The sequence below is a fragment of the Poromitra crassiceps genome (assembly GCF_964638095.1).
Source record: "Poromitra crassiceps genome assembly, chromosome: 9".
NCBI classification, from domain to species: domain Eukaryota; kingdom Metazoa; phylum Chordata; class Actinopteri; order Beryciformes; family Melamphaidae; genus Poromitra; species Poromitra crassiceps.
In genome coordinates this window covers 13138839-13163791 of record NC_139630.1, presented here as the reverse complement: position 1 = coordinate 13163791, position 24953 = coordinate 13138839, and the positions used below count along the sequence as shown (strand labels likewise).

Genomic DNA, 24953 nt, shown 5'->3' with positions numbered 1-24953 from the left:
GCACACTACTCAAACAGGAAGTGCACACTACTCAAACAGGAAGTGCACACTACTCAAACAGGAAGTGCACACTACTCAAACAGGAAGTGCACACTACTCAAACAGTCGACAGGAAACTCATAAAGGAGCAAACTTACCAAAACGGATGGTCCACCCCGTTGGATGGTCAGCACACTGGCGTATGGGGAATAAGCGAGACCAGGTGTATACGGCCATTTGAAAGGATGTAAATATTTCGACAGGATGTAACGTGCACAGGGATGGTGTTTTGGCGAGGGGGAGACAAACTCAGATTTCAGTGTGTATACCAGAGATTTGTTTTAATGCCAGGTGTCAATTTCATATCTGGAAACAATCTAGATGAGATGCCTGCGCTGCTAAATGTCTGAGAGTTGTCTATGAGTGCTGCTTCTTGATAGGACCAAATATTATAGTTAGTCCTTATGGAAACAAGATGCATGCGGCCTGCTTTTCATTATCAGCACAAAATGCGGTGAGGCGGGTTTCTCTAGAATCAAGCGCAAACCTTGAAGCCCACGGCCCAGTGGTGTGACCATTCATCTATGGCGCCACGCCCACCACCCACATCCCCCCTAGCCACTCCTCAAATCTCAAATCTCTACCACCTTCCTATCCCTAGCTACGGGTCACTATTCCCTAGCCTCGTCCATGAATGAGTGAGTGAGTGAGTGAGTGTCCTGACTTTGCTACCTTCTGACCCTGGTGGCGCTGCTGGCCCGGCACCATGGGGGAAAAAAGAGGATAGTGTGAACACAGCGTTTGTGTCAACCCATTCATTTCCATTCATTAACTCGCCCTATTTTTACCATGGCGCTGGGCCAGAGGCCCCGCCGGGGTCATAAGATGGAAAAGTCAGGGCAGTCACTCATCCAGTCAGTCAGTAAGTCAGTCAGTCAGTCAGTCACTCACTCATGCCAGGCTTAGACTACACAAATTCAGTCTAATATTAAAATGATTTGGTCGCAGGCGACACATTCCCCGCATCGGTCCCCGATATGACCGTCGGGAAAGACGTACGGCCATCTTTACTCTTGTAGTGTGACATCATCAAAGAGCAATGTCGGGTTGTCTGGAACGCCTCACGACATCCCGACAAAAAGACTAGCATGCCAGTCGTTTTGGTAATTTCTCGCCTAGTTTGACAATTATTACGACCATACATTACATTACATTACATCATTTGGCAGACGCTTTTATCCAAAGCGACTTACAGTAACACATTTTGTCAGCAATAGATAAATCAACTATGCAACACAATCTATGACATGGCACTTGTAGAAAGTAATTTGATTTGTTTTGAGAGAGAGAGATGTTAGTTCAAGATGGGCCCAGGTGGAGCCTGCAAAGGTGTGTTTTTAGTCTTTGCCGAAAGATCGGCAGTGATTCAGCCGTCAATCTGATCAAAGGGGGGAGCTCGCTCCACCATTGTGGTACCAGAGACGAGAAGAGTCGCGATCGGGATGAGGACTTTTTAGCTCCTGTAGCGGAGGAGGGGCGAGGCGTCCTGCACTGGTGGAGGAGCGGAGGGGGCGGTGTGAGGTTTGGAACCTGACCATAGATTGTAGATACAGAGGAGCTGTCTGGTGTACTGCCCTGTAGGCCAGTACCAGTGTTTTGATGGGAAGCCAGTGAAGGTCCCGAAAGAGGGAAGTGACATGAGAGAATTTGGGTTGGTTGAACACCAGACGGGCTGCAGCGTTCTGAATGAGCTGAAGCGGCCAGATGTCTGAGACAGGTAGGCCGGCCAGAAGTACGTTGCACGATTTAAAAAAAAACACGATTTCAGACGGCAGCCCGTCTTTATTGTCACACGAACACACTACAACACATGCATGCGGCCACTACACACACTCATGCTGACGGTGGCCGGTGAAATATGTCCTCTGCATTTGACCCATCCAGGCTTGTCCTTTCCTCCAGGGGGCAGGCCAGGAGCAGTGGTCGCTATTTCTTTCCAGCGCCCGGGGACCTTCATTGGACCATCATTGGACCAACTTCAGATGTTGTCGTCACTGGTCGGATGACGATCTTCTGCATGTTTTTAGTGGGGGGATATGTACGGAGGAACCCCCTGGGGGGTACGGGGAGAACATGCAAACTCCACACAGAAAGGCCCTTTCGACGAGATAGCCCACCTGGGCAGTAGGCACTGAAGATATGGGGGGGTCACAACTCCAGTGCCCACAGCGTCCCAGGTGGGAATCGAACCCAGGACCTTCGAGCTGTGAGGCGACAGCGCTTACCACTGCACCACCGTACCCCACCGCAGTAGTCCATTTGGGAGATGTGAGATGTGAGATGGGAGATGAAGTGACTGGACCAGGAGTTGTTCCAGTTCCTTTTGAGTGGGGCTTCTAATCCGGGGCTAGAGTGTTTGGTCAGTAACTTGGAACCCCCCACCCCCCCTCTGTCCTCTATCTCTCTCCTGTAGTCCTGCATGCAGGGTGGATGTATCTCCGCAACCGTAACTCGTAGAGTTACGCATGGCGGCGTTGGATTCGGGGTGAAAAAATACATAGTCCTTTAGAAGCATCACAGGAAAACGTAAACATTTCTCTGATTGGATAAAAATTTGGCACAGACCTCCCACTATCCAATCAGAGAAATGTTTACATTTTCTAGGAAACGAACATTTCTCTGATTGGATAAAAATTAGGCGCAGACCTCCCACTATCCAATCAGAGAAATGTTTACATTGTTTAGGAAACGGAAATGCCTGTAAAGGGCTATTATGTATTTTTTCACCCCGATTCCAACGCCACCACCCATGAGTCTCTAAGTTATCCTTGTGGAGATACGTCCACCCTGCCTGCAGGACTACAGGACAGAGATAGAGTACATCGGGGGGTTGGGGGTTTCAAGTCACTGACCAAACACTCTATTTCAGTGATTGCTGTCAGAATATAGAGCCATTTAACACTTATTTGAACACAAAAACATCGCTGAATGCTGCTTTAATTGCATGAGAAAATGGACTTGTGGCGTGCGGGTTGTTCTCGATGTTCTGCGTCAGAGTTGGCAGTCCTGGTCAGGATCAGACTTGTAGTGTTGCCAGTCTCCCGTCCAAGACACGTCACAAATCATGGCAGAATGATTGCCTCGTCTGACATAGTGACATCGTGAAAAACAAAACAAATATTGTGTAGTCTCATCTTGGCATCAGTCAGTCAGTCAGTCAGTCACGGACGTTTAGTGAGTTTAGTGGTTAAAGGGCCGTAACTAGGGATAGCAAGGTGCTAGAGTCAGAATTCGAGATTCGAGGGGTGACGATTAGTGGCTAGGGGGATGTGAGTGGTGTTGGGGGGGGGTGCCGTCGTCTAAAAGTGTTGCGCTTGTTTGCTCATCACCCCCCCTTACCCCCCCTCCAGGTCCTGGACCAGGCCTCCCAAACCCAGGCCACCCTGAAGGCGGCCAGCAGCCGGCTGAGCCGCGACATGCAGAACCACAGCCTGTCCATCAAGCTGCTCAATCAGTCTGTGGAGAGATACGTGGGCCAGGTGGAGGGCTGGAGGGAGGTGATCGAGGAGACAGACGAGAAGATGTCCACTATGTCGCAGGATCAGTACGACCTGAAAGGCGCCGTGCAGCAGGTCAACACTACTGTGGCGCTCAGGTTAGACCAATGAATGGCTGGGATGAATGTATAGAAAGTAAATTTAGAACCAAATTCAGTTGTACGTATATTCAAGTGATAAGTTATATTCAAGTCATGCTTCCTGTGCTATACAATGACTGTGCGACACATCTATTCTCCAGCTGCATTGTGACACAAAGAAGATAAAATAGCTTCTGTAGTTTTGGAGAAAGTGTTTTGAGGATTTATGGAGACAGGAGATCATACCTGAAATAGGAGATAATTATCAGACACAGGGGATTGCCATACTAACTAATATTGTGTCAGTTCAAAGCTTAGATTCTGAAATTCATTTATACCGTGTATTTCCCAGAATGCCTCATTAACTCATTGAGTGCCAGCCACTTTTGGAAGACGGATGCTCCCAGTGCCAGAGTTTCAGAGCGTTTTCAGTGATTTCTCGAGGCCCACAGAATATTGTGTGATATTACTATGTAAACACCGAACACGCACAAAGAACGATGAGACTCTATTGTATCAGCAGCAAAAAAAAGTTTATCGATATCATTTTCCGTTCTTTAGTTATCAGCCGGAGAAGATAGGTCAAAAACAGCAAAAACAGGCGTTTCCATCTAGAAGCTGAGATATTGAGCCTTTTGTGAAATGAAGCATTTCAAGCAAATCACTGACTCTGAAGCTAATATTTTCTGACCTGAAACATCTGAACAGTAATTTCCTTCAATATAACAGCACCCCCACCCCCCTCTACTGCAAACTCCTCCTCCGTGGGTGTGTCTCTGGTGGCTTTGCTCGCTCTGCTGCGTGTGTCAGGCGAGTCTCTGCTGCCTGGATGGCGGCCGCTCGTCGGGGGAGTCTGGATCGGGCTCGCTCGTTTCTGGGGTTTCGGTTGTGAGCTGGGATGAAGCTGCGTCCGATTCTGGGCTTTCTGGGCTTTCTGCTGCGCGTTTCAAAGTGTGCTGCACCCAGAGTCTATTTTCGGAGCCCCCCACCGTTGTGCGCCGGCTCCCAGCGCGACAGGGAAAAGCCAAACCATTCTCATGAGAATGGTTTCATCACGGCTTTTCCTGCTGTTTTTACTCAACTTTCTCTAATCTGGAGAGCACTGTCGCCACCTAATGGGTCGGTAAAATAGGTTATACACATTCAACATGCCCCCAAATTTTACAGGAGATATATTAGGCTTTGATCCACGTCCCACCGTCAAAAAACGCAATTGACGACAATCGTCGTCATTGGCACTCTACGTTAGTATCCGAATTGACGACGATTGTCGTCATTGGCACTCAATGAGTTAAGTCTCAAATTTTGAACAGCAAGATCCTCTTGGATCACAGGTTACCATCTTCAGACCTCATCAGATCCGGCAAACAAATTTGAATAGGAAGGCACGCACAACATCTGTGTGTGGTGGACTCTGATCTCCAAAACCATTATCAGTATCAATAAGTCATTACAGAATGAGCTACTTGTCCACTAGAAATCATTGTTATTATTAGTCCAAACGAAACGGGTTGATGGCCTCCTCAGGGTGAAGCTGGAAGAAGTGAAAGAGCTGTGGCCAGCTGGCCAGTAGACACAGTCAGAGCAGGGCTGTTGTTAAAACATAATGTGAGGAGCAGAGCCGTGCAGGCAGCTCGTTACTTATGAAGGCAAAGTATATGAGTAACAACTCAAGCTGCAGAGCCCAGCTGTGATTCACATGCTGCACCACCAGATTTAAAGTCACACTCTCATTGGTGGAGATAATCATACATCACGTTTTTGAGATTTTTTTTTCTTTTTTAACGTTTTGAGTTTTCTGTGAATAGTAGACATTTGAATGGGGTGATCATATCACCACAAATGCCATTTCATTGCACGTTCGCAATGGGGGAAACTGCTGCCACTATCACCGTCAGTACTGTAGGCATAATTCAGTAAACTTCTCAACCACTTAGAAACACTCCCACTGCACAGCCCATGTGCTCCCATAGTGCCTCTATTGGCTATTTGATACTTTTGCTATTCTCATTTGGGTTGATATTATTGTCATACGTGTTTGAAACCCTGCCTCATCTTCCTTGGAGTTGCTCGACTCACCAAAAAGTGATCCTGGACATGAAGTCTAAAAAACTGCAGCCCCTTTCCAAACTGTCCGCTTTCCATCCACCTTGTGGCTGCTGCCGATTTATTTGTAACTGTGTGTTCACACCGGGGCGCTTTTCAGATACTAGCTATCTTGCGCGCTGCACGGCCTCGCCGGCCCTGCAGCTCGCCGAGCTTTCAGCTCGCATATGCACCTCGGCCGCTGCGCGGCCTCATCTGCCCATGCACGGGTGTGTGTTTGTGTGTGTGTGTGCGTGTGTGTGTGTTGCTCACAAAATGTTATTGCCCTTAAGTTTACTTGCACACGGGTATGTGTGTGTGTGTTATGTCATCACTAATGACATCATCAGTGTGTGTGTGTGTGTGTGTGTGTGTGTGTGTGCCCCCTTATGACATAATTGATATCATCAGTCTTATGACATCACTGATGACATAATCAGTGATGTCACAATGCCTCCTTGTGTGTGTGTGTCATCACTTCCGGGATACAAAATTGAAACAAACATTGCCCACATGCTCCCTTATATAGATAGATAGATAGATAGATAGATAGATAGATAGATAGATAGATAGATAGATAGATAGATAGATAGATAGATAGATAGATAGATTTGTGTGACGAGATTACATACAAAGTCAATGTAAATGCATGAGTAGATGAGATTTTGCCCCGGGCGGTGAGAATGGCGGCTTAATGGGCAGCAGCGACTCCAAGCGAGTACAAGTGAAAACATTCGCTGCGATGTGTGTATGGGGCGTGAGGCGAGAGACGCGATCTTCACCTCATCGCCCTCTCGCTCGAGTTGTCATTTTTCAACTTGAATAATTAGCGTGAAGCGTTCCTTTCACCTTGGTGTGAACGTACAGTTACAAAGGTGGCAGTGGCAGAGTTCATCTACCTCACATCTCCACTGTGCCTCCTCTGCCTCTCAGTGCCATGTGGATGGATGCCCTACAGAGGAAAGCAGATGAGGAGACTGTGGTCCTGCAGAAGTTGACCACCGATTGGCAGAACTACAGCCATGTTCTGAGCGCGCTCAAGTCCAACTCCAGCGGCACCACGCAAATCGTGCGCAGCATCCAGAGCGGCATCTCCTCAACACACCAGAGAATCAGCATGTCCTCCGAGATGGTCCATGACCTCACCCTGCAGGTTGGTGTGTGTGTGTGTGTGTGTGTGTGTGTGTGTGTGTCTGTGTGTGTGTTAGGCAATGTCAAGTCACTTTATGTCAAGTCCAAGTTGAGTCTTAGGTCCCCAGTGTTCGAGTCCCAGTCCAAGTCTGAGTCGCCTTAGAAGAGTCAAGTCCCCATTACCGTCGAGTCGAGTCCGGAGTTACTGAACATGAGTGTGAATCATCATGTACTGTAGGTGGTACATGCACAAAATTGAATAATGTCACAATATCAATATCTTATGCCAAATTATTAGGGCCGAGAACAAAACAAAAAAATCTTTATCAATTGACAAGTCCTCGTCTCCAACTTCTGAGTCTGAATGAATGAATGCTCGAGTCCAAATCCAAGTCTGAGTCATCAGTGCTAGTCCAAGTCCAGTCACGAGTCCTGAAAATGACTCTGGGACTGGACCCGAGTAGTACGACACTGGTGCTAGGGTTAGATAGTAGGGGTGTCACAATATATCGTCCCACGAAATTTCGCGATAGTAAAACGTCACGATATGTATCGTTGAGATGAAATATCATATCGCAAAAAAAAAAAAAAAAAAAAAATTTTTTTTTTTTTTTTTCTTCAAAAAATAGACTAAGAAACGTTTTTGTTTGTTGAAGTTCAATGTGTGGAAAGTAGTTCAGTTGAACAAGTCTCTGAAGAGACACATGAGAAGTTATACAGGAGAGAAACCATTCAATTGAGTTTCTGGCAAAACTGTTTACTTGACAGGAAAAACTGAAGATGCAAGTCTTGTTGTTTGAGTTTGAAGAAAAACTGAAGATGCATAATGATAATTTATACTGCTGAGAAACCTTTTAGTTCAAAGTAAATCTAAGTGACGGTGTAACTCATTCTATTTCAAGATAAGCCTTATCTCCAATCTCATGTTTTTTCTAGTTGTTATTGTAATAACAATTTCCCACAACAGCATGTTTTGTATTTGTGCATTTCAAATAAAATACTACTTTTCCAGTCATATATTGTCATTATTCAAGTTTAAAAAAATATTGTTAAAATCGTATCGTATCGTATCGTTATCGTGAACCCAGTATCGTGATACGTATCGTATCGTGAACTGAGTGTATCGTGACACCCCTATTAGATAGATATCGTTTTGCCAGTCAATGTTGTCCACCTTAACCTGAATTGATTCTAGCGGGGGGGGGGGGGGGGGGGGGATCAATATTTTATTTTACAATTTTCAGAACACCAACAAACAAAGACGAACAAACTCAGATACAAGGTCGGGGGGAAAAGAGAGAGAGAGAAAAACAACATACATATAAATCGACACTCCAATATTACAACGTGGTGCTAGCTGCATTAAGGTGCTTACGTACTTGTAAAAATGTTCTGCATAAGAGACCAGAGACTCACCCGTTGCCCCTAAGCTCGTCAAGGTAGGCCAGAAACGGGTCACAAACAGAAGTCAGTCAGAAATCTCCCAAGTGAGTTGGTCCTCAGGAACCTGAGTCTCTCCATCCGTATAACAGAGATCATGTCCGCCAACCACAGCTGAAAAGAGGGTGGAGAGGGGGACTTCCATTCCTGTAGAATGAGTTTCTCTGTGACAATTGTCCCCTGTGTCAGAGATTGTTGCACAGCTGTAGGGAAGTCCAGAGAGGACTCCGAGCAGCCGAAGATGGCGAGTTCTGCCTCCGGCTGAATGGGTATTTTGTATAGCCTAGGTAAACCCAGCCCCCACGTGACCTTGTGACTGTAAGCAGGGTGAGCCTGAGAGCAGGTCACTGGGGGCTGGGTTTACCCAGGCTATATTTTGTAGGCCTTAGAGTACCAGAGTTCTGCCTCCGGCTGAAGGGGTATTTTGTAGGCCTTAGCCTTCAAATATTCTGGCCCAGAATCCGGTCAGTGAACGGCAGAACCAGAAGGCATGAGACAGAGTGCACTTCTCACCACCGTTTAATACACACACCCTCTGACGATTCTAGCGACATTTTGATCGAATTCAACACAAGTATTCAATCATACATTTGATGTTATCCTGTTGGGTTTCAGTGGGGAGTTTTAGTGTCCCATGCTGGTTATTGCAGCTTCTACACTAGATGGGAACATGTTTAGCCGCCCACAGACGGCATGACATCATCAACCCACTCTATTTTGGTTAACTGTTAGTTAATTACTCACAGTTTGATGATCCACAATGGTTCGGATGGTCCAGGCGTTTGATTGGGTACTGCAAATTGTTGGGTTAGGCTATAAACTCCTTTGGCTGACTGTCGTGTCATAAAGGAAACCAAAACCCCAAACAAATATTGCCCAAAAGAAACAGGCCTTTTAAATAAATCAAAACCAGCGGGGAAATAGAAGTGTGAGCGCAGACCTCCACCAAGGCCAATAGCCCAGTCTGCTATATATGATATGCACATTTTGTGGTTCTGATCCGGATCCGCTCCAAAATATAATGGGTTCTTCCCATAGATCGTATAAAGAATATGGACAGAATCACTGTGATGTCACCCATTGGTTTTTGGGCTGCTGTTTTGAACCCTAGTGTGGATGTCGCCATCTTGGGGTTCTTGTGCAGCTCGCGTGAGACGGCATGGGACCAGGGGTTTCCCTGCGCCGCAGTTCTGCCTGCTATTGGTCCGTGATCAGCAAGCTGCATGATCACTGGACAGGCGACCTGTCAATCACGCCCAAAACATAGTCTTTTCTATTGTCTATTTTACTCTAAACGGGTGAGTTATATAGAAATCCACCCCCCATACAGTTGTTATGAAAGCTGAAATTAGCTATATACCAAAACAGAGATATATATATATATATATATATATGTGTAGGTGTAGGTGGTACACACGTGCTGCTTACCCATGCACAAAATTTAATAATGTCACAATATCAATATAGCTGTCAATATCTTATGCCAAATTATTAGGGCCGAGAACAAAACAAAAAAATCTTTATCAATTGACAAGTCCTCGTCTCCAACTTCTGAGTCTGAATGAATGAATGCTCGAGTCCAAATCCAAGTCTGAGTCATCAGTGCTAGTCCAAGTCCAGTCACGAGTCCTGAAAATGACTGGGACTGGACCCGAGTAGTACGACACTGGTGCTAGGGTTAGATAGATATCGCATGTAATAGTCTGTCCTCTCTGGACTATGGAATAGTCTCCCCGTCTCCATAAGGGACAGCCCCACCCTTGCCGCTTTTAAAAGTAGACTTAAAAAATGGCTGAAAACAAACCAGTCATGCGGCCACAGGTAGTATGTTTTTCTTGCTACCTATGTTCTATGTATGTTTTTATTATGTTCTACGTTTTACGCTCTATGTTTTTTTGTGTTTTATGTTTTATGGGGACAACGGATGGAAATTAGCCTCGTGCTAAATCCGGCAATTTTTACACTTTTACTATGTACCAGGTTTTACTATCTGTTCTGTGGTTTCTGTGTTCATTAATTTTGCACTGTCCCGTCCAAATAAACGAAAAAAAAAAAATATATATATATATATTAGGGGTGGGGGAAAAAATCGATTCACCTAAGTATCGCGATTTTTAATGTCACGATTTTTTGAATCTATCTTTTATTCCAGAATCGATAATCACAATTTTTTTTTTTTTTTTTTTGGTGCTTGCAGTCAGGCCACTCACTGAACAGCAGGCCAGGCGCCGCCTACTGGTTTACTAGTGGTTTTATTACTTTATTAGTTAGTCTGAAGTAATAATTACACTTCAGGGTTAAAGTGGGTGCATCTCATTGTAAAATTGGACTTCAAACGGGCCAAATCTGGCTTAAAACGGCCCAAATTGGGCTTCAAACGGCCCAAATTTCACGCGCCTCGGCCCATATCGGCCTGGCCTGCTTGGTATCTAATGCCCGGCCTGAATTATGATCCCAGTCCGCCCCTGTTTTTAACTATATCGCCCAGCCCTACTCATGATATATAATATACAGTCTCTAGTGTATGATTAAACTTTTCCCATGTTCTAATCTAGTGTAAAAAAGTGAAAAAAGAAAAGAAAAAATAAACAAAAATTGCAATAAATCGTAATATCGAATCGCAATAATCGTAGAATCGCAATACTTAAGAATCGCAATATAAATCGAATCGGCACCCAAGAATCGTGATAGTATCGAATCGGGAGATAAGTGAATCGCCACAGCCCTAATATATATATATATATATATAACTATATAAACTGTGTTTTGAACCAGGCTGTAAACATGTGTAATGCTGTAAAGTCAGACATTTTAACATGGGGTGAACGGGGAATGGCTTCTTTTTGGAGCCAGCCTCAAGTGGCCATTCAAGGAACTACAGCATTTAGTATCACTTCCGCAGCTTCAACTGTCCAATCCCGTTCTTCCTTGGCCCATGTTACACCCTTCCATGAAGTTTCATGAAAATTGGCCCGCTAGTTTTTCTGTAATCCTGCTGACAAACAGACACATGGCACTGAAAACATAAGCAAATAAACAAATTCACCAAAGAAAACTGAGATTAAAGCAAACAAAAGAACCAAAAACACATGGCGGTTGAAGACTGGATCTCTGTGGCGTCTTCCACTGTCTACTAATTTCAGTACACCTGCCTGAATTAAGGGGTTCCTGAGGTGTGAGGTCAGGGTGATGATGTGCACTTGGTTTAGCACCAAAGGTTACCCCTAGTTCCATCCATCTTCAACCGTTCACCCGAAGTCGGGTTTTGCGGAGGTAGCAGATCCAGCAGCAAACTTCTCTTTCCCTGGCCACAGTAGCCAGCTCTGACTGGGGGAACCCGGGGCATTACCAGGCCAGCGTGGAGATGTAATCACTCCACCTGGTCCTCGGTCTGCCCCCTGGCCTCTTCCCAGCTGGGCGTGTCTGGAAAACCTCTAGACCCTGACCCTAGATGCCCGAACCACCTCAACTGGTTCCTTTCTATGTGAAGGAGCAGCTGGCATCTCCCTTAGGGCCACCATCCTGAGGAAACCCATTTGAGCCACTTGTATCCGTGATCTTATCCTTTCGGTCATGACCCATAGTTCATGACCATCGATGAGGGTTGGGATGAAGAGTGACCGCTAGATTGAGAGATTTGCCTCATCTCGTTTCAGTATTGGTATCTGCTAAAAACCCATATTGGTTGAATTAGTGTGTGTGTGTGTGTGTGTGTGTGTGTGTGTGTGTGTGTGTGTGTGTGTGTGTGTGTGTGTGCGTGTGCGTGTGCGTGTGTGTGTGAGTCAGAGAGGGGGGCCCCTCTATGTAGAATTGAAATGTATTGTGTGTTATCTCCAGGTGATGAATCTGCAGATGCAGCTAGACAACGTGACCTCCTTCATGGACGAACACGAGGAGAACATGCACGACCTTCACTACCATTCCAGGTAACACACACAAACACAGCAAGGGAGTTCAAAGAACTACCCTTCCAGAAGTAAATCTCTGTGGAAAACCCCTCGTCGTTTCTTCCCCAGGTACTACGAGAACCGAACAGGCGAGCGATTCTCTACTTTAGACGGCCGCTTGAACTCCATCGAGATGGAGATTGACACCATCTCCTCCAGCATCAACGCCACGGTCAGCCACGTCCAGAGCATGTACAAATACATCAACATCGAGAGCTCGTCCTGCCAGAGCCGCCTGGGCAGCCACACAGAAGATCTGCAGGTTGGAACCACACAGAAAGAACCCCTTCAGAACTTCATGTTGACTGTGTCTGTGGGCCTGTATTGGACCTGGTCAAGGACGTGCAGAGAATGTCAGAGGGGCAGGGGCTGAAATTATTATTGAAAAAGTAACCTTACCCACCGCCATTCATATTTTTTCGCAGCGCTGGTACAGGGAGAAAGCAGGAAGTGACGTTTCACTTTGGCTCTCTATAATACTTTGTTTTGGCCAATGGCCAGCCCATTATGGCCACATACATACCTGATATCTGTCTGTCTCAAATTAAGACCGACGGTCTGTGTGCTGCTGTGCTGTATCACACCTCTGTGCATGGGCTGGCAATCTGAAATGTGCCGTGCGGCAGTTTCATTTCTCGGCTGCGCTGCCTTCAGGGGCGGCTTGGAAAGGCGCCTGTCCGCACAGTGGGCCATTAGAAATGCTGCATTCAGTGTCAGGAGAGCTCGGAAGAGGCAATACTCTTGGAGTGCTGCCTTCGGTGACCGCTTGGAAAGGGCAATTTACATACAGAGCGCCATTAGAAATGCTGCATTCAGGGTCAGGAGAGGACACTTTTTACAGACGGGGGGAAAAGGGCAGGGGCTCAAGCCCACTTTGATGTCTATGTGTGCACGTGCCTGGACCTGGTATTAACATGCATCTTAGGTGATCCGGTCACAAGTGGATGGCTCAGTTTACACCTCTCCACATGCGTCTCCACATCATTTGTGTCTCTGCTGTCATACACATTGTTTCTGAGAACAATCAACACATCATTCAGCATTATGCACGGCCAGGGTTTCCCCTTCTACTGTGGCAGGTCACCACCTGCATGCTTCAAATATGTTCTGTAGTGTTTCCTATAGTGCAATCATACTGTACATCTGATAGATGTGCCTGGCAAAGGGGAGGCCAGGCTTCACTGTGCAATATGCCCTGACCCGACATATTGCACACTACATCTTCTAAATGCAACTGGGATACATCATCAGTGATGTAACCTGGGGTCGTTGGGTGTTTCAGGTCTCACAACATCATACACACTCGCCCAGGTGACCCAGCAGAGGCTAATTACGCCTTGGCTTGTATCCCAGCAGCAGCCACTCACGGATCTGACCACTTAATCTTCCTCTGCAATGTTGCTAGCGGACGGGTCCAAGAAACCCCAATCCGCTGCTGTGGAACTACTCCGCAGGGACCAGAACATCAGTGCATGGAGAGTCGAGGCACTGTGGTTCTCCCGGCCGAGCTTCTCCTTCGTCTCACCAGGTCTGCATCCTCCCGGATGGCAGGGGGGAACGCCTAGAGACACAGGCCTGCGCGCTGCACATCATAGTTCTGCGACGAGCAATTCAGACTTCCGGGGGATGAATGGTTGAGAGGATTTCCCTGATCCACTAGGAAAAATCCATGACGCCCATCCATCCTGGATTACGTTGGTGCTTGCACAGTTTTTCAGTAGACTCACCGTGGCATTTTTGGATTTCTTCCTCACGAAAGAACCAGACTGGGTTGCTAACCCAACCTGTACCGGGTGCCGTCGCTTTCCGGCCCGTCAACTGACTTTCCAGTAGTCACCAAACTATTCTTGGTTGTCACCTAGTCTATTCCTAGGCGTCACTGGCTAGGGGGTAGTAGGGAGTATTTGTATACTAGTACAGTCCTTAGTAGCGCCAAAAATGTTGTGTAATTTTTTTAATTAATTTGGGGCTATTTTTGCCTAGATGCATGGCAGTGACACAAATGCAGAGGACGTCAGTTGAGTAGGCAGTCCTTCAATATGTCCTGAGGACGCATCAGGACGCATTAGCGTTCACACTACAAAAGATATGTGGTCGAATGCATCCCAGACCACTTTGGCAAGTGGTTTGAGTGATCGGATCACGCGTCTTGGTAGTCGGTTACACTTGTATTAAGCGCTGTCCGCTTGTGTTCTGATTACCCAAGACACATTTTAAAACTAAGTGTAAACAGCCGCTCTGTGTATATTGATCCTGGAATATGAATCTTTATCAAACAGTGCAGATCAGCGCTGGAGTGCTGCTCAGGGTGAAATAATGAAAAGCATGATTGTTCTCCTTCTTCTAGAACTTGAACAACACAGTGCTGCTGCTGCTCCACTTGGCTGACACGCTGAGGCAGCAGTACATGCTGTTGAGTGTCCGCTTGGACGTGGACGTCAGGAACCTGTCCATGGTGATGGAGGAGATGAAGCTAGTGGATACACATCACACCCAACTCATAAAGAACTTTACCATACTAAAAGGTAGCTGTTAGCATGTATCAGAGAAAGCATGCGAGCAGAGTGTATATACAGTGCAAATGTATTTTTCCTTTGACCTCTCCATCCTCTCTCTCTACAGGTTCTCCTGGACCAGCAGGGCCCAAAGGGAACCGTGGCGAGACTGGCGCCAAAGGGCCCGTGGGTCTGTCTGGGAACAAAGGTGATCGGGGTCCCGTTGGAGGCCGCGGGCCCCCCGGAGAGAGGGGCTTTGTCGGGGCCAAGGGAGCGCAGGGCGAACTGGGCCCCGCCGGCAGCAAAGGCACAATAGGGATCAAAGGAGCCAAAGGGGCACTTGGTGTGCCGGGCCCACGCGCCGAGAGGGGCCAGAAGGGTGACATGGGCCCCATCGGTAAAGACGGGATCCCAGGACCCAAGGGACCTTCAGGGATCCAGGGCCAGGCAGGGCTACCGGGCATCCACGGGGTGGCAGGACCCAGGGGAAAACCAGGGCCGGTAGGTCCACCTGGACCACCAGGAACCCCCGGACCTCCAGGCTTGCCGTACCACCCTGACCAGATCAACATACAGGATCGCACCCGAAAGGAGGCACCGACTGCTGGCTCCAAGAGACAGTAGAAAGTGGAAGATGGAGATACTATAAAAGAGGTCGATGGAGGCAATTAGACAGTAGAGATGGGCAAAGCAATGGATCAAGAGGAGTGTTCTGTCATGTACAAAGGAGCTAAGGAATTATTGTTAGATTATTAACTAGTCTCTCCCCAGACTCAAATATGATGTTGAATCACTGTGCTCCACATACTACATAATAGAGCCACTTGGCAGCCCCAGCTGCTGTTTTGAGGGCGGGTCTAGGGGGTCGAAATTGAATGACTGACAGGTCGTAGCACCATTGAGAGAGTGGTTTGTTTTCAAAAGTCAACAGAGTCGAGAGGTTGGGTGGGCGCGCCGCACCTGATCACTAAAGTTGTTACTGATTGGTGCCCCTAGGATTTTTGGGGAACCAATCACTGGCCAGGATTCTGACAAAAGTTTGGAGCTGCATGCCAGACCCCTAGAGAGATCTGCAGCATGCAGTAACATAGTTAGCGTAGCTAACGTAGTGTATCAGCGGTAAGAATTCTAATGGGTCTGGCATTGAGACTAGAAATTAACCAAAGGAATATCAGATAGGGTGACTGGTGATGCAGCAGTTGACAAAGAGCTTCAAAAAAACACTTGGCCCATTTCTGTGGGACTGCACAAGACAATGGAGAACCTCCTGACCAAGATACAGCAAATTAAATAGAGTCATCAAATTTGAGACAAGTATGATGAAAATCTATGAGAACTTCAGGAGAGCCAGAGGAAGGTGTTGGGAACCGAACATTGACCCGCCGCCAATATGACCAGTTGTTCTGTTTTTTAAATCCATTGACAACTGAGAGTTGTAGAGATGGCCAAGAACAGACTGGGTTTGGACAGACTTGGGATTCTGTATGATGGTATGTGGAGAACTATACTTGATGGATATTGATGGAATCACCCTAATTGAAGACTTTTCTCAGACCAGGAGATTAAAGGAATATGTTTGAAATGGGACATAATGACTAAAGGCTGTTTACCGCACATTTAGAAGAAATGTGGTGGCGTATTCCAATGGAGGTCATCGTCGGCCTATTCTTTGTAATACTTTGAGGTTTACATTCCCATGCACTACCATGTGGGAACAGAAAATATATATGACTTGTTTTTATATTATAATACACATTGACACATGAATTTCTGATGGATTGCACTTTATTGGTTCTTTAAAGTGTAGATCAGGGGTTTTCAAAGTGGGAGGCGGGCCTCAGGAGGCTTAGTGAATGGAAGTGAAAAAGTTCTTACATTAGTTATCAAAAGGAGATCACATGTAGAATAGCCTCAATGTGTGTGATTTGGTTAAAGAGATACAGTGGTTTTGTGGAATTTTACTGTTTTATCCCACTTTCCTAGCCTGGTAAACCAGCGCGTCACGTGAACTCACATTTCATTTGGTTCTGCGTGACGGTCTGGCCCCAACGCTTCACCCAGTCCTTAGCAGGGGCGGGAGCATGGGCGGGCGTAGTTACCTTGACAGACAACTCCTTCAGCCAATCAGCGTCGAATCCAGTCAAACCCAAATCCACTCGGGAGAATGGCAAAAACACGTTTTCCTCAGAGAAACTTGTTTAATTGTTGTTATTGAGTCTATTTCTGCAATAACTGCACTTTATGGCTGTTTAAACTAGACAAACGCTGACATTACTCCTCGAGACGATCAGGCAAGGAGGCGGCCATTATTGTTTCATTAGTGCAGTGCTAGTAGCGTTCCTGATTGGCCAACTTGCGCTGTCAATCACAGCGCAGTCGCTGATTGGTCGCTGATCGGTACCTTTTTCCAAGCTTTGTCTGGGGGGAGCCCCACAATCTCAGACTTTGAAAACCCCTGGTGTAGAAAGTCTGTTTCCTATCTTTTTTTTCAGAGCAGGCACTCTGAATACGGATCTACAGTACAATACAAGACAAACATATATTATAATATCTGTCTGAAAAATTTAAGTTGCAGAATTTATGGCCTCTGAATTTTCAGTTATTGACACAAATGCTTCAGTAAGTAAACATGGATTTTTAGTTTCACAAGAAAGTTAATATTGTTTGTTTTACAGTGTGTGATGTTTATTGGTGTTATTGGAGAAAAAACATGCAATATGCAAAATGCATGAACAGATATGATAATGTTTCCTCATTGACACCCATATTGTTTGTCAAAACAATGGGCTTTAAATATGTTTCAAGGGTTTCATGAAAGTCATTCAGCACATACATGTCCATGTAAGTGTTAAGGTCAAGTAAAAAATAATAATTTTCTCTCTATAATTTTGATCAGAAAAGTGTTATTATAGCAGAGTATACACTCCTAATAGGGGTTTGCGCCTTATGATACACGTATGACCTATGCACATGCATAATCGTTTTCATAATATATCTCAGAAAAAAAACGTAAGAATAAAAAAGTCACTATTTTTCTAAACCTGTGTTGTTATGAAATGCGACTGGTTTGCATAGAACTTCAATAAATGCTTTGAACATTCTCTGTGCTGTTTGTTGCCTGATATTACTCTTGTGAAGGAAAGGGGGTGTTTTTCTTCATTGATTCAAAACACATGTCAACCCCTCCCAGGAGATGCTTGAGGTTTGCTTCTTGTGACTCCAAGACATTTGATTGTTGTTGTTTAATATCTCTGACCAAAAATGTGGGCTATTATTCACACATTGCAGTTCAGTCCAGTCCAGTCCAGTTTAGTACAGTATAGGGTACAGTACAGTACAGTACACTACAGTACTGTACAGTACAGTCCAGTCCAGTCCGGTACAGTACAGTATAGGGTACAGATGTCCAAAAACAACACATTAACTAGCATCAAAATAACACCTGTTTTATGCCAAAAATCTCTTTTGTTATGCCAAAATCATGAACAAAGACTTCATTGCCAGTCTTGATAGCATTGGTTGTTATTGTTTTCATTGTGTGTGTGTGTGTGTGTGTGTGTGTGTGTGTGTGTGTGTGTGTGTGTCTCATCGTGGTCCTGGAGACACCTGTAGCGGGATTGATTGATTGATTGATTGATTGACTTTATTCATGCCTATAACAGAACAAAATCCAAGGGATAGACATGTTGAAGTGTGAACACTTATTTCGTCCCTGGTCTTATAAAAACTGGACATACATAACATCAAATAAACCAAACAGTAAATCAACAAAAACACACAGGTTCAATAACCATTTCAACGGAAGGCTCACACATTACTCTAGTTTACTCAGCAAGAATTGTTTCAGAAGGTTTTTATAACCATTCAGGGAATTTGCAGATTTATTGTTAACTCATTGAGTGCCAGCCACTTTTGGAGAACGGAAGCTCCCAGTGCCAGAGTTTCAGAGCGTTTTCAGTGATTTCTCGAGGCCCACAGAATATTGTGTGATATTACTATATAAACACCGAACACGCACAAAGAACGAGGAGACTCTCTTCTATCATCTGCAACAAAAAGTTTATTGATCCCATTTTCCGTTCTTTAGTTATGAGCCGGAGAAGATAGGCTGTTTTGAGCAAAAAGACAGGTTTCAAATTATAAGCTGAGATATTCAGCCTTTTGTGAAATGCAGCATTTCAAGCACATTCACTGACTCTAGCTAATATTTTCTGATGTAGTGACGTGGTGTAGTTCTGTGGAGCCTGCGTGCCCCACCCCCCTCTCCCCCCCTCAGCTGCAAACTCCTCCCCACACGCACCCAGTCTATTTTCGGAGCCTCCGTTTTTGTGCCGGGCAGCTCCCGGGCGGCTCCCAGCGCGACAAGGAAATGCCAAACGGGACTGCAGGGAAAGGTTTGGCCCTTCGGCGTCGGGTGCTGCCTTTCTGGCGGGTAATCGTGTGGAGAAACTATATGCAGACAGACAGACAGAGGCAGAGGAGCTCAGTTGTGTGCGCGGATTGACTGATGTTCGCAGCCGACTTCAGCTGCAGACAGAGCAATCTATATGGCTCTGGCTGCAGCATGCATCGGTTTCTCTTTGATCACGGCTTTTTCCTGCAGTTTTCCGGACCTTTCTGTAATCTGGAGAGCACTGTCGCCACCTAATGAGTCCGTAAAATAGGTTATACACCTTCAATAGCTCCCATATTTGTACAGGAGATGCCTGATGCTTTGATCCACGTCCCACCGTCAAAAAACGCAATTGACGAACATACTCGTCCTTGGCACTCTACGTTACTAAACGAAATGACGGACATACTCGTCCATGGCACTCAATGAGTTAATAGTCTTTTTTTTATTAATGTACAAACAAACAATACACATAAGCCAAGGACAACATAATGGTACAAATAAGTCAAAGACATAAACAAGACAGACTTATAAACGAGCTAAGACATACAGGGGCAGAGACAGCGTCTGGTGCTTGGGCAGATATACAGGTATTTGGGGGGGGGGGTGTTTGTTGATTTGTGTATTGTGTTTCTGTTATGCGTGTTTACCTTTGTATGCGTGTGCTAGTGGGTATGGTAGTGTGTCGGGATATGTACTGTATGTGAATGTATAGTTTAGTATGTGGGGGGGGCAAGCAGCGGGACTCGAGGGAGGTTGGGTGGGGAAGAGGGGGGAGAGGACGCCGGGCTCCTCCTCCTTGTCAATAGTCTTTGGCGCATAGACACCACAGGGAGATATTGAGATAGAGCTGCATCAGCCAGGAGCAGCAGCCAGTCATATATACCTGTAGTAGAGTCTAGAAATGCTGGTGGTGGTGATGGTGATGCCTCTCCTTCTGAGACCGATGAGACTCTTCAGACTGAAGAATCTGATGGGTCTGCGAAGACTGGGTGGAGAGGGGGAGGTGGAGGGTTGAACAGACTGAACGGGATAGAAAAAAGTATATTTAAGAGGACAGGAGCCATGTGATTGGCTTACGATGGGGTGAAAAGCAATGTGATATAGGCTTACAATGGAGGTGTGTGGGGGTGAGAGGTGATGTGAGAGGTGATGTGACGCTATGCTATTGGTCAAATGAGACCAGGCGGCAAACGGCTGATTATTCAATTGAAGCCCGGAAGTTGACAGGCTTATTTTGAGCGTGTGAGCAGATTTGAAGGGGTGGAGAAATAAGAAGTGAACTCGGGAAGCGTAAAGTGCAGATTATAGTCTTCCTGACTGAACCTCCGTTAGAACTTCATCACCGGTACATTCATGTGGTGAGGATTAGCCATCAGCAATCACCAATATCTGACACAGGATTATGCAGGAGAGTTGCAGAAGGCAACACAAGGCCGTGATGAGAGCCACGATCTCCTGCTAAAAGCTATTTGCGCAGAGTTTCCCTCCCTTTCATAGTGCTGGAACATGAAAAGGTCTCGTGAGATGTCAGGAACTCGATCTCCAACAAAAACTTCCTCCAAGAATCCACCCTAAATCCCGTATTCCTGCGGTCTGGTGTCCGCTATGAGCACGGAACATTCATTCTGAACCGCTCGCTGTTTTCACCTCGTGGACCTGAAGCGGCGGCACGAAGCTGCAGTCGTTTTCCATCTCTGAGGCAGGATAGGGTGGCTGATATGAAATCGGAGATAGGTGTAATTTCTGATTTTGAGCGTTTAAATCCTTGATTCCATTCATCCACCACCATCACCCCCACCCCCCCAAAGCCCTCACTCCTCCTCTGCTCCTCCACCAGCAGACATGTGGCGACCGAGCCACCGTGAGCGTTCGGACCTCCTGCAGACAAAATCTAAACCATTCCCACATGTGCAACCATCAATCACAGGGACTGTTGCTAAACCGCTGGAGGACAACTTTCCTGGGCACGGTATCACACAGAGCTCAGCCACCAAAAGAGACACGAGAAACATGACAAGATATTATTTAGTCAGTGTGATAAATTGGTCGTATAGGTCAGTGGTTCCCAACCACCGCGCCCCATGGCCAGTGCCCGTCCGCAAACTATTTGCTGCGAGGAAGCAATATGATTAGAGAGAGAGAGAGAGAGAGAGAGAGAGACCTATAATGTGCATTAAGAGAGGGAGCGTGAAATTGAAAGTAAAAAGACAGGGTTCGGGTTAGAGGAGAGGACCATAAAAGCACGCATTGAAAAGACCCCACGCTGGATTGGATTGGTTACAATGCACACCTCATTTGTGTAGTAAAAAAGATGACTAAGTGAAATCATGAACTGTTGCAAACACATTTCTATCTTGTGGCCGTCTTGTGGCCACAATGGTATGTAGGCTAGCGATTCAAAGAAACAGTATAACCTCTCACAGGGAGAGATGGGAGAGAAAGAGAAATAAACAGGCTGTTTCGTGCGGTCACATGTGGACACATTGGTCAGTTGCAATGTTTCATAATTATGTTCATGCAAGGAAAATATGCCCTGTGTACTTGATAATATTAATATATATATATATATATATATATATATATATATATATATATATATATATATATATATATATATATATATATATATATATATAATATTCATCCATCCATCCATTCATCCAACTTCAACTGCTTATCCGGGATTGGGTCGCGGAGGTAGCAGTTCCAGCAGGGGACCCCAAACTTCCCTTTTCCTGCCCACATTAGCCAGCTCTTTCTGGGCGATTCTCCCCCTGGCCTTAAATTTGCGTTTATGGCTGGGCGCAGCGCTATTAGTGGGCGTGGTCACGCGCATTCCCTAATTTTTCCTTGACTCTAAACGCCAGAATGCGCGGCGCTAACCATTTAACCACGCCTTTTTAAGCGTAGAATTATTCACAAGTGTTGGATTGGTGATCTCCAGTAAACCAATCACATTCTTCCCTTCCAAGCTCCGATCCATGAACAGAGCGACTCCAGTCTGGTCAGAAAAGCCCTAAAGCCCCCACGACCAAAGCGCTCTGAGCTCCCCCCGTCCCTCTCTGCCCACTTTCATCCCCATCTGTCTTGATATGCTCTTCAAACAAATCTCACGGCAGTTTAAATACAGCAAGCATGTAAATACGCTACACTATAGCAAGAACAAAGTGAGAATAATGTTCTAAACCCATCGGCTAGCAAAATATAGCCTATCCCTGGATGTCATGATGAGATTAGATTAATGAACGTTTGGACAGAATGATTGCATAATTTTCTCCCGGAGAGCTGCATTTTTTTCTCCCCCTCCCGGAGAGCTGCATTTTTTTCTCCCCCTCTGCACGGCAGACGGGTAGGATGATCCAGCCTCTGAATGACAGGGGCTCAAAACTATGGTATAACAGCTTTTTTTGTCATTTTTTGTCACATTGTGCCTGCCTACATATAAATTAGTGGCGTTTCCCCCAAAATAGTGATGGTTCTGTCATTCTGTGGTGTATACATTTCAGATCTGATGCTTGCAGTGCGCTATAGGGGCAGAAATTGACACGTGAGAGAGAGGGAGTGAGAGAGAGAGGGGGGAGAGAGAGTGAGATAGCGGCAGAGAGAGTGATTGAATAACACCGTGGGTGCATCCCCACCGGCGCACTGAATAAGGCCTGATTTTGAAAAGCGTTAAGCGCAAAATTAACGCTCGTTGGGAAGATCGCTTTAGGCTGGTATTTAAGGCCGAAACACCCATTCTGGCCATTTCTGGCACTGTGCCACGCCTCTTCAGCGTAAAGCGCATTTCGGGGTGTAAAAACATGGCGGTATCCTCCCGAGTCAGCGGCAGGCAGGGCAGGCGTAAAACGTGTTTTTTGCGTTTAAGGCCAGGGGGAATATAGAGCCCATAATCTCTCCACCTAGCCCTCGGTCTGCCCCGTGGTCTCCTCCCAGCTCGACGTGCCTGGAACACCTGTTTGTATGTGAAAAATACAACGAAATATTAGCAACTATTGCTAACAATGGCTAGCCTGCCTAGAGCGTTTCTCGATTGTTTTAAATGGAACGCCGACAACTTGGGTGTGATGTCACTCAACTGTGAAATCCCAAACCCCCAGTTTAAATGGAATGCCCCAATTTATACATACATATACATACATACACACACACACACACACACACACACACACACACACACACACACACACACGCATACATACATACATACATACATACATAAATACATACATACATACATATACACATACATACACACACATGCATACATACATACATACATACATACATACATACATATATATACACACACACACACACACACACACACACACACACACACACACACACACACACACACACACACACACACACACACACTTATGCATACATATATACATACATACAGTACATACATACACACACACACATGCATACATACATACATACACATACAGTATAGATACATATGCATACATACATGCATGCATACATACATATACACATACAGTATCGATACATACATACATACATACATACATACATACATACATATACACATACAGTATCGATACATACATACATACATACATACATACATACACACATACAGTATCGATACATACATACATACTGTACATACATACATACATACATACATATACACATACAGTATTGATACATACATACATACATAGACTATGCTATACTTACATGCACACTTTAGGAAACCCATTTTAACTCAACACACTGCTGCACATGGATAGTTCTCTTTCCAGCATTGGCTCATATAACACTGTACACTGTACAAAACTTGGAACAGCTGACATTGTATTTAATACATTGATTTCCCATCAGTCTTCCTTGGCCCCCACTTGCACCGGTGCCACTGTTGTGAAACTATTTTACAGTATTTTCCCAGGAACTCCTTCATATATCGCCTCCTTATGTTTCATTGAACAGTTGTGACCAGAGTGTTGTGGCTTGGAAGTGAAAAGGCAGCTCTGTGGTCGAATGAGCCTCGGGGGTGTCTTTAGTGTCTTTAGTGTCCTTTAGTGTGACTGTGTATAATGGTGAGAATTGCCTCTCAGGTGGCACCATAATAGGCTACAGACACTCCGAAAGGTTTCCATCAACGCGGTTTATGAGAGAGATTATTGAAGAAACCAATGTATGTTTTCCATAAAGTTGGCTGAGGTTTGCTCTACATTTGTATGAGCGTGTGTGCGTTGTTTGCAATCACCTTGCCTATGCGTCATCCTTAGACATCAGCCCGTTCTCACTTCGAACCCGTCCCCAAGAGCCGCGCTTTGTCAAGAGCGTTTAGCGCTCTCCTTACCGCTTTGGGAATCCTTTCCCGTTAGAACGTGCTCCTGGGAGCAGCACGCAGCTTCATGTGGGTTCAGGCAAAGGTCATCAAGCACTCGTTGGGGAGCGTGCTCCAGTACGACTTGGGAAATAGACTATAACCGGCCAGGGGACGGTAGACCCACCCTGGTTTTGGGGTTGGAGACCCTGGTCTCCCCTGGAGACCCTGCCCGTACCCGTAACCCTAACCCTAACCATTCCCTCATGCCTAACCCTGATTCCCCACACCTAAACCTAAATCCCCCCCACACCTAAACCTAAATCCCCCGGGGCATGCTTGACCTTTGCCTGAACAAACAGCTGCGTGTTGCCCCGTGCTGCGTGCTGCGTGCTGCTCCGTGCTGCGCATTCCTTAAAACGAGAAAGGCTTCCCAAAGCATTAAGGCAGTGTGGTTCTCAACCTTTTTGAGCCGCGACCCCCAAAAACCTTGAGGGGGTTCGTGACCCCCCTCCCACCGCTGCCCAACCAAACAACA

At 45.8% G+C, this 24953-nt stretch overlaps 1 protein-coding gene across 1 annotated transcript in view; it reads left to right on the top strand.

Annotated features, from left to right (window-relative positions):
* scara3 (scavenger receptor class A, member 3) overlaps positions 1–17786 on the top strand; it is a 59035-nt gene extending 41249 nt beyond the window's left edge. The window contains exons 7-12 of the mRNA XM_083643625.1: positions 3390–3634; positions 6635–6854; positions 12110–12198; positions 12289–12481; positions 14567–14744; positions 14842–17786. Coding sequence (XP_083499751.1) covers positions 3390–3634; positions 6635–6854; positions 12110–12198; positions 12289–12481; positions 14567–14744; positions 14842–15338 — 1422 coding nt within the window. The 3' untranslated portion in view covers positions 15339–17786. The remainder of the gene's footprint in view (positions 1–3389; positions 3635–6634; positions 6855–12109; positions 12199–12288; positions 12482–14566; positions 14745–14841) is intronic.
* The last annotated feature ends 7167 nt before the right edge of the window (positions 17787–24953 follow it).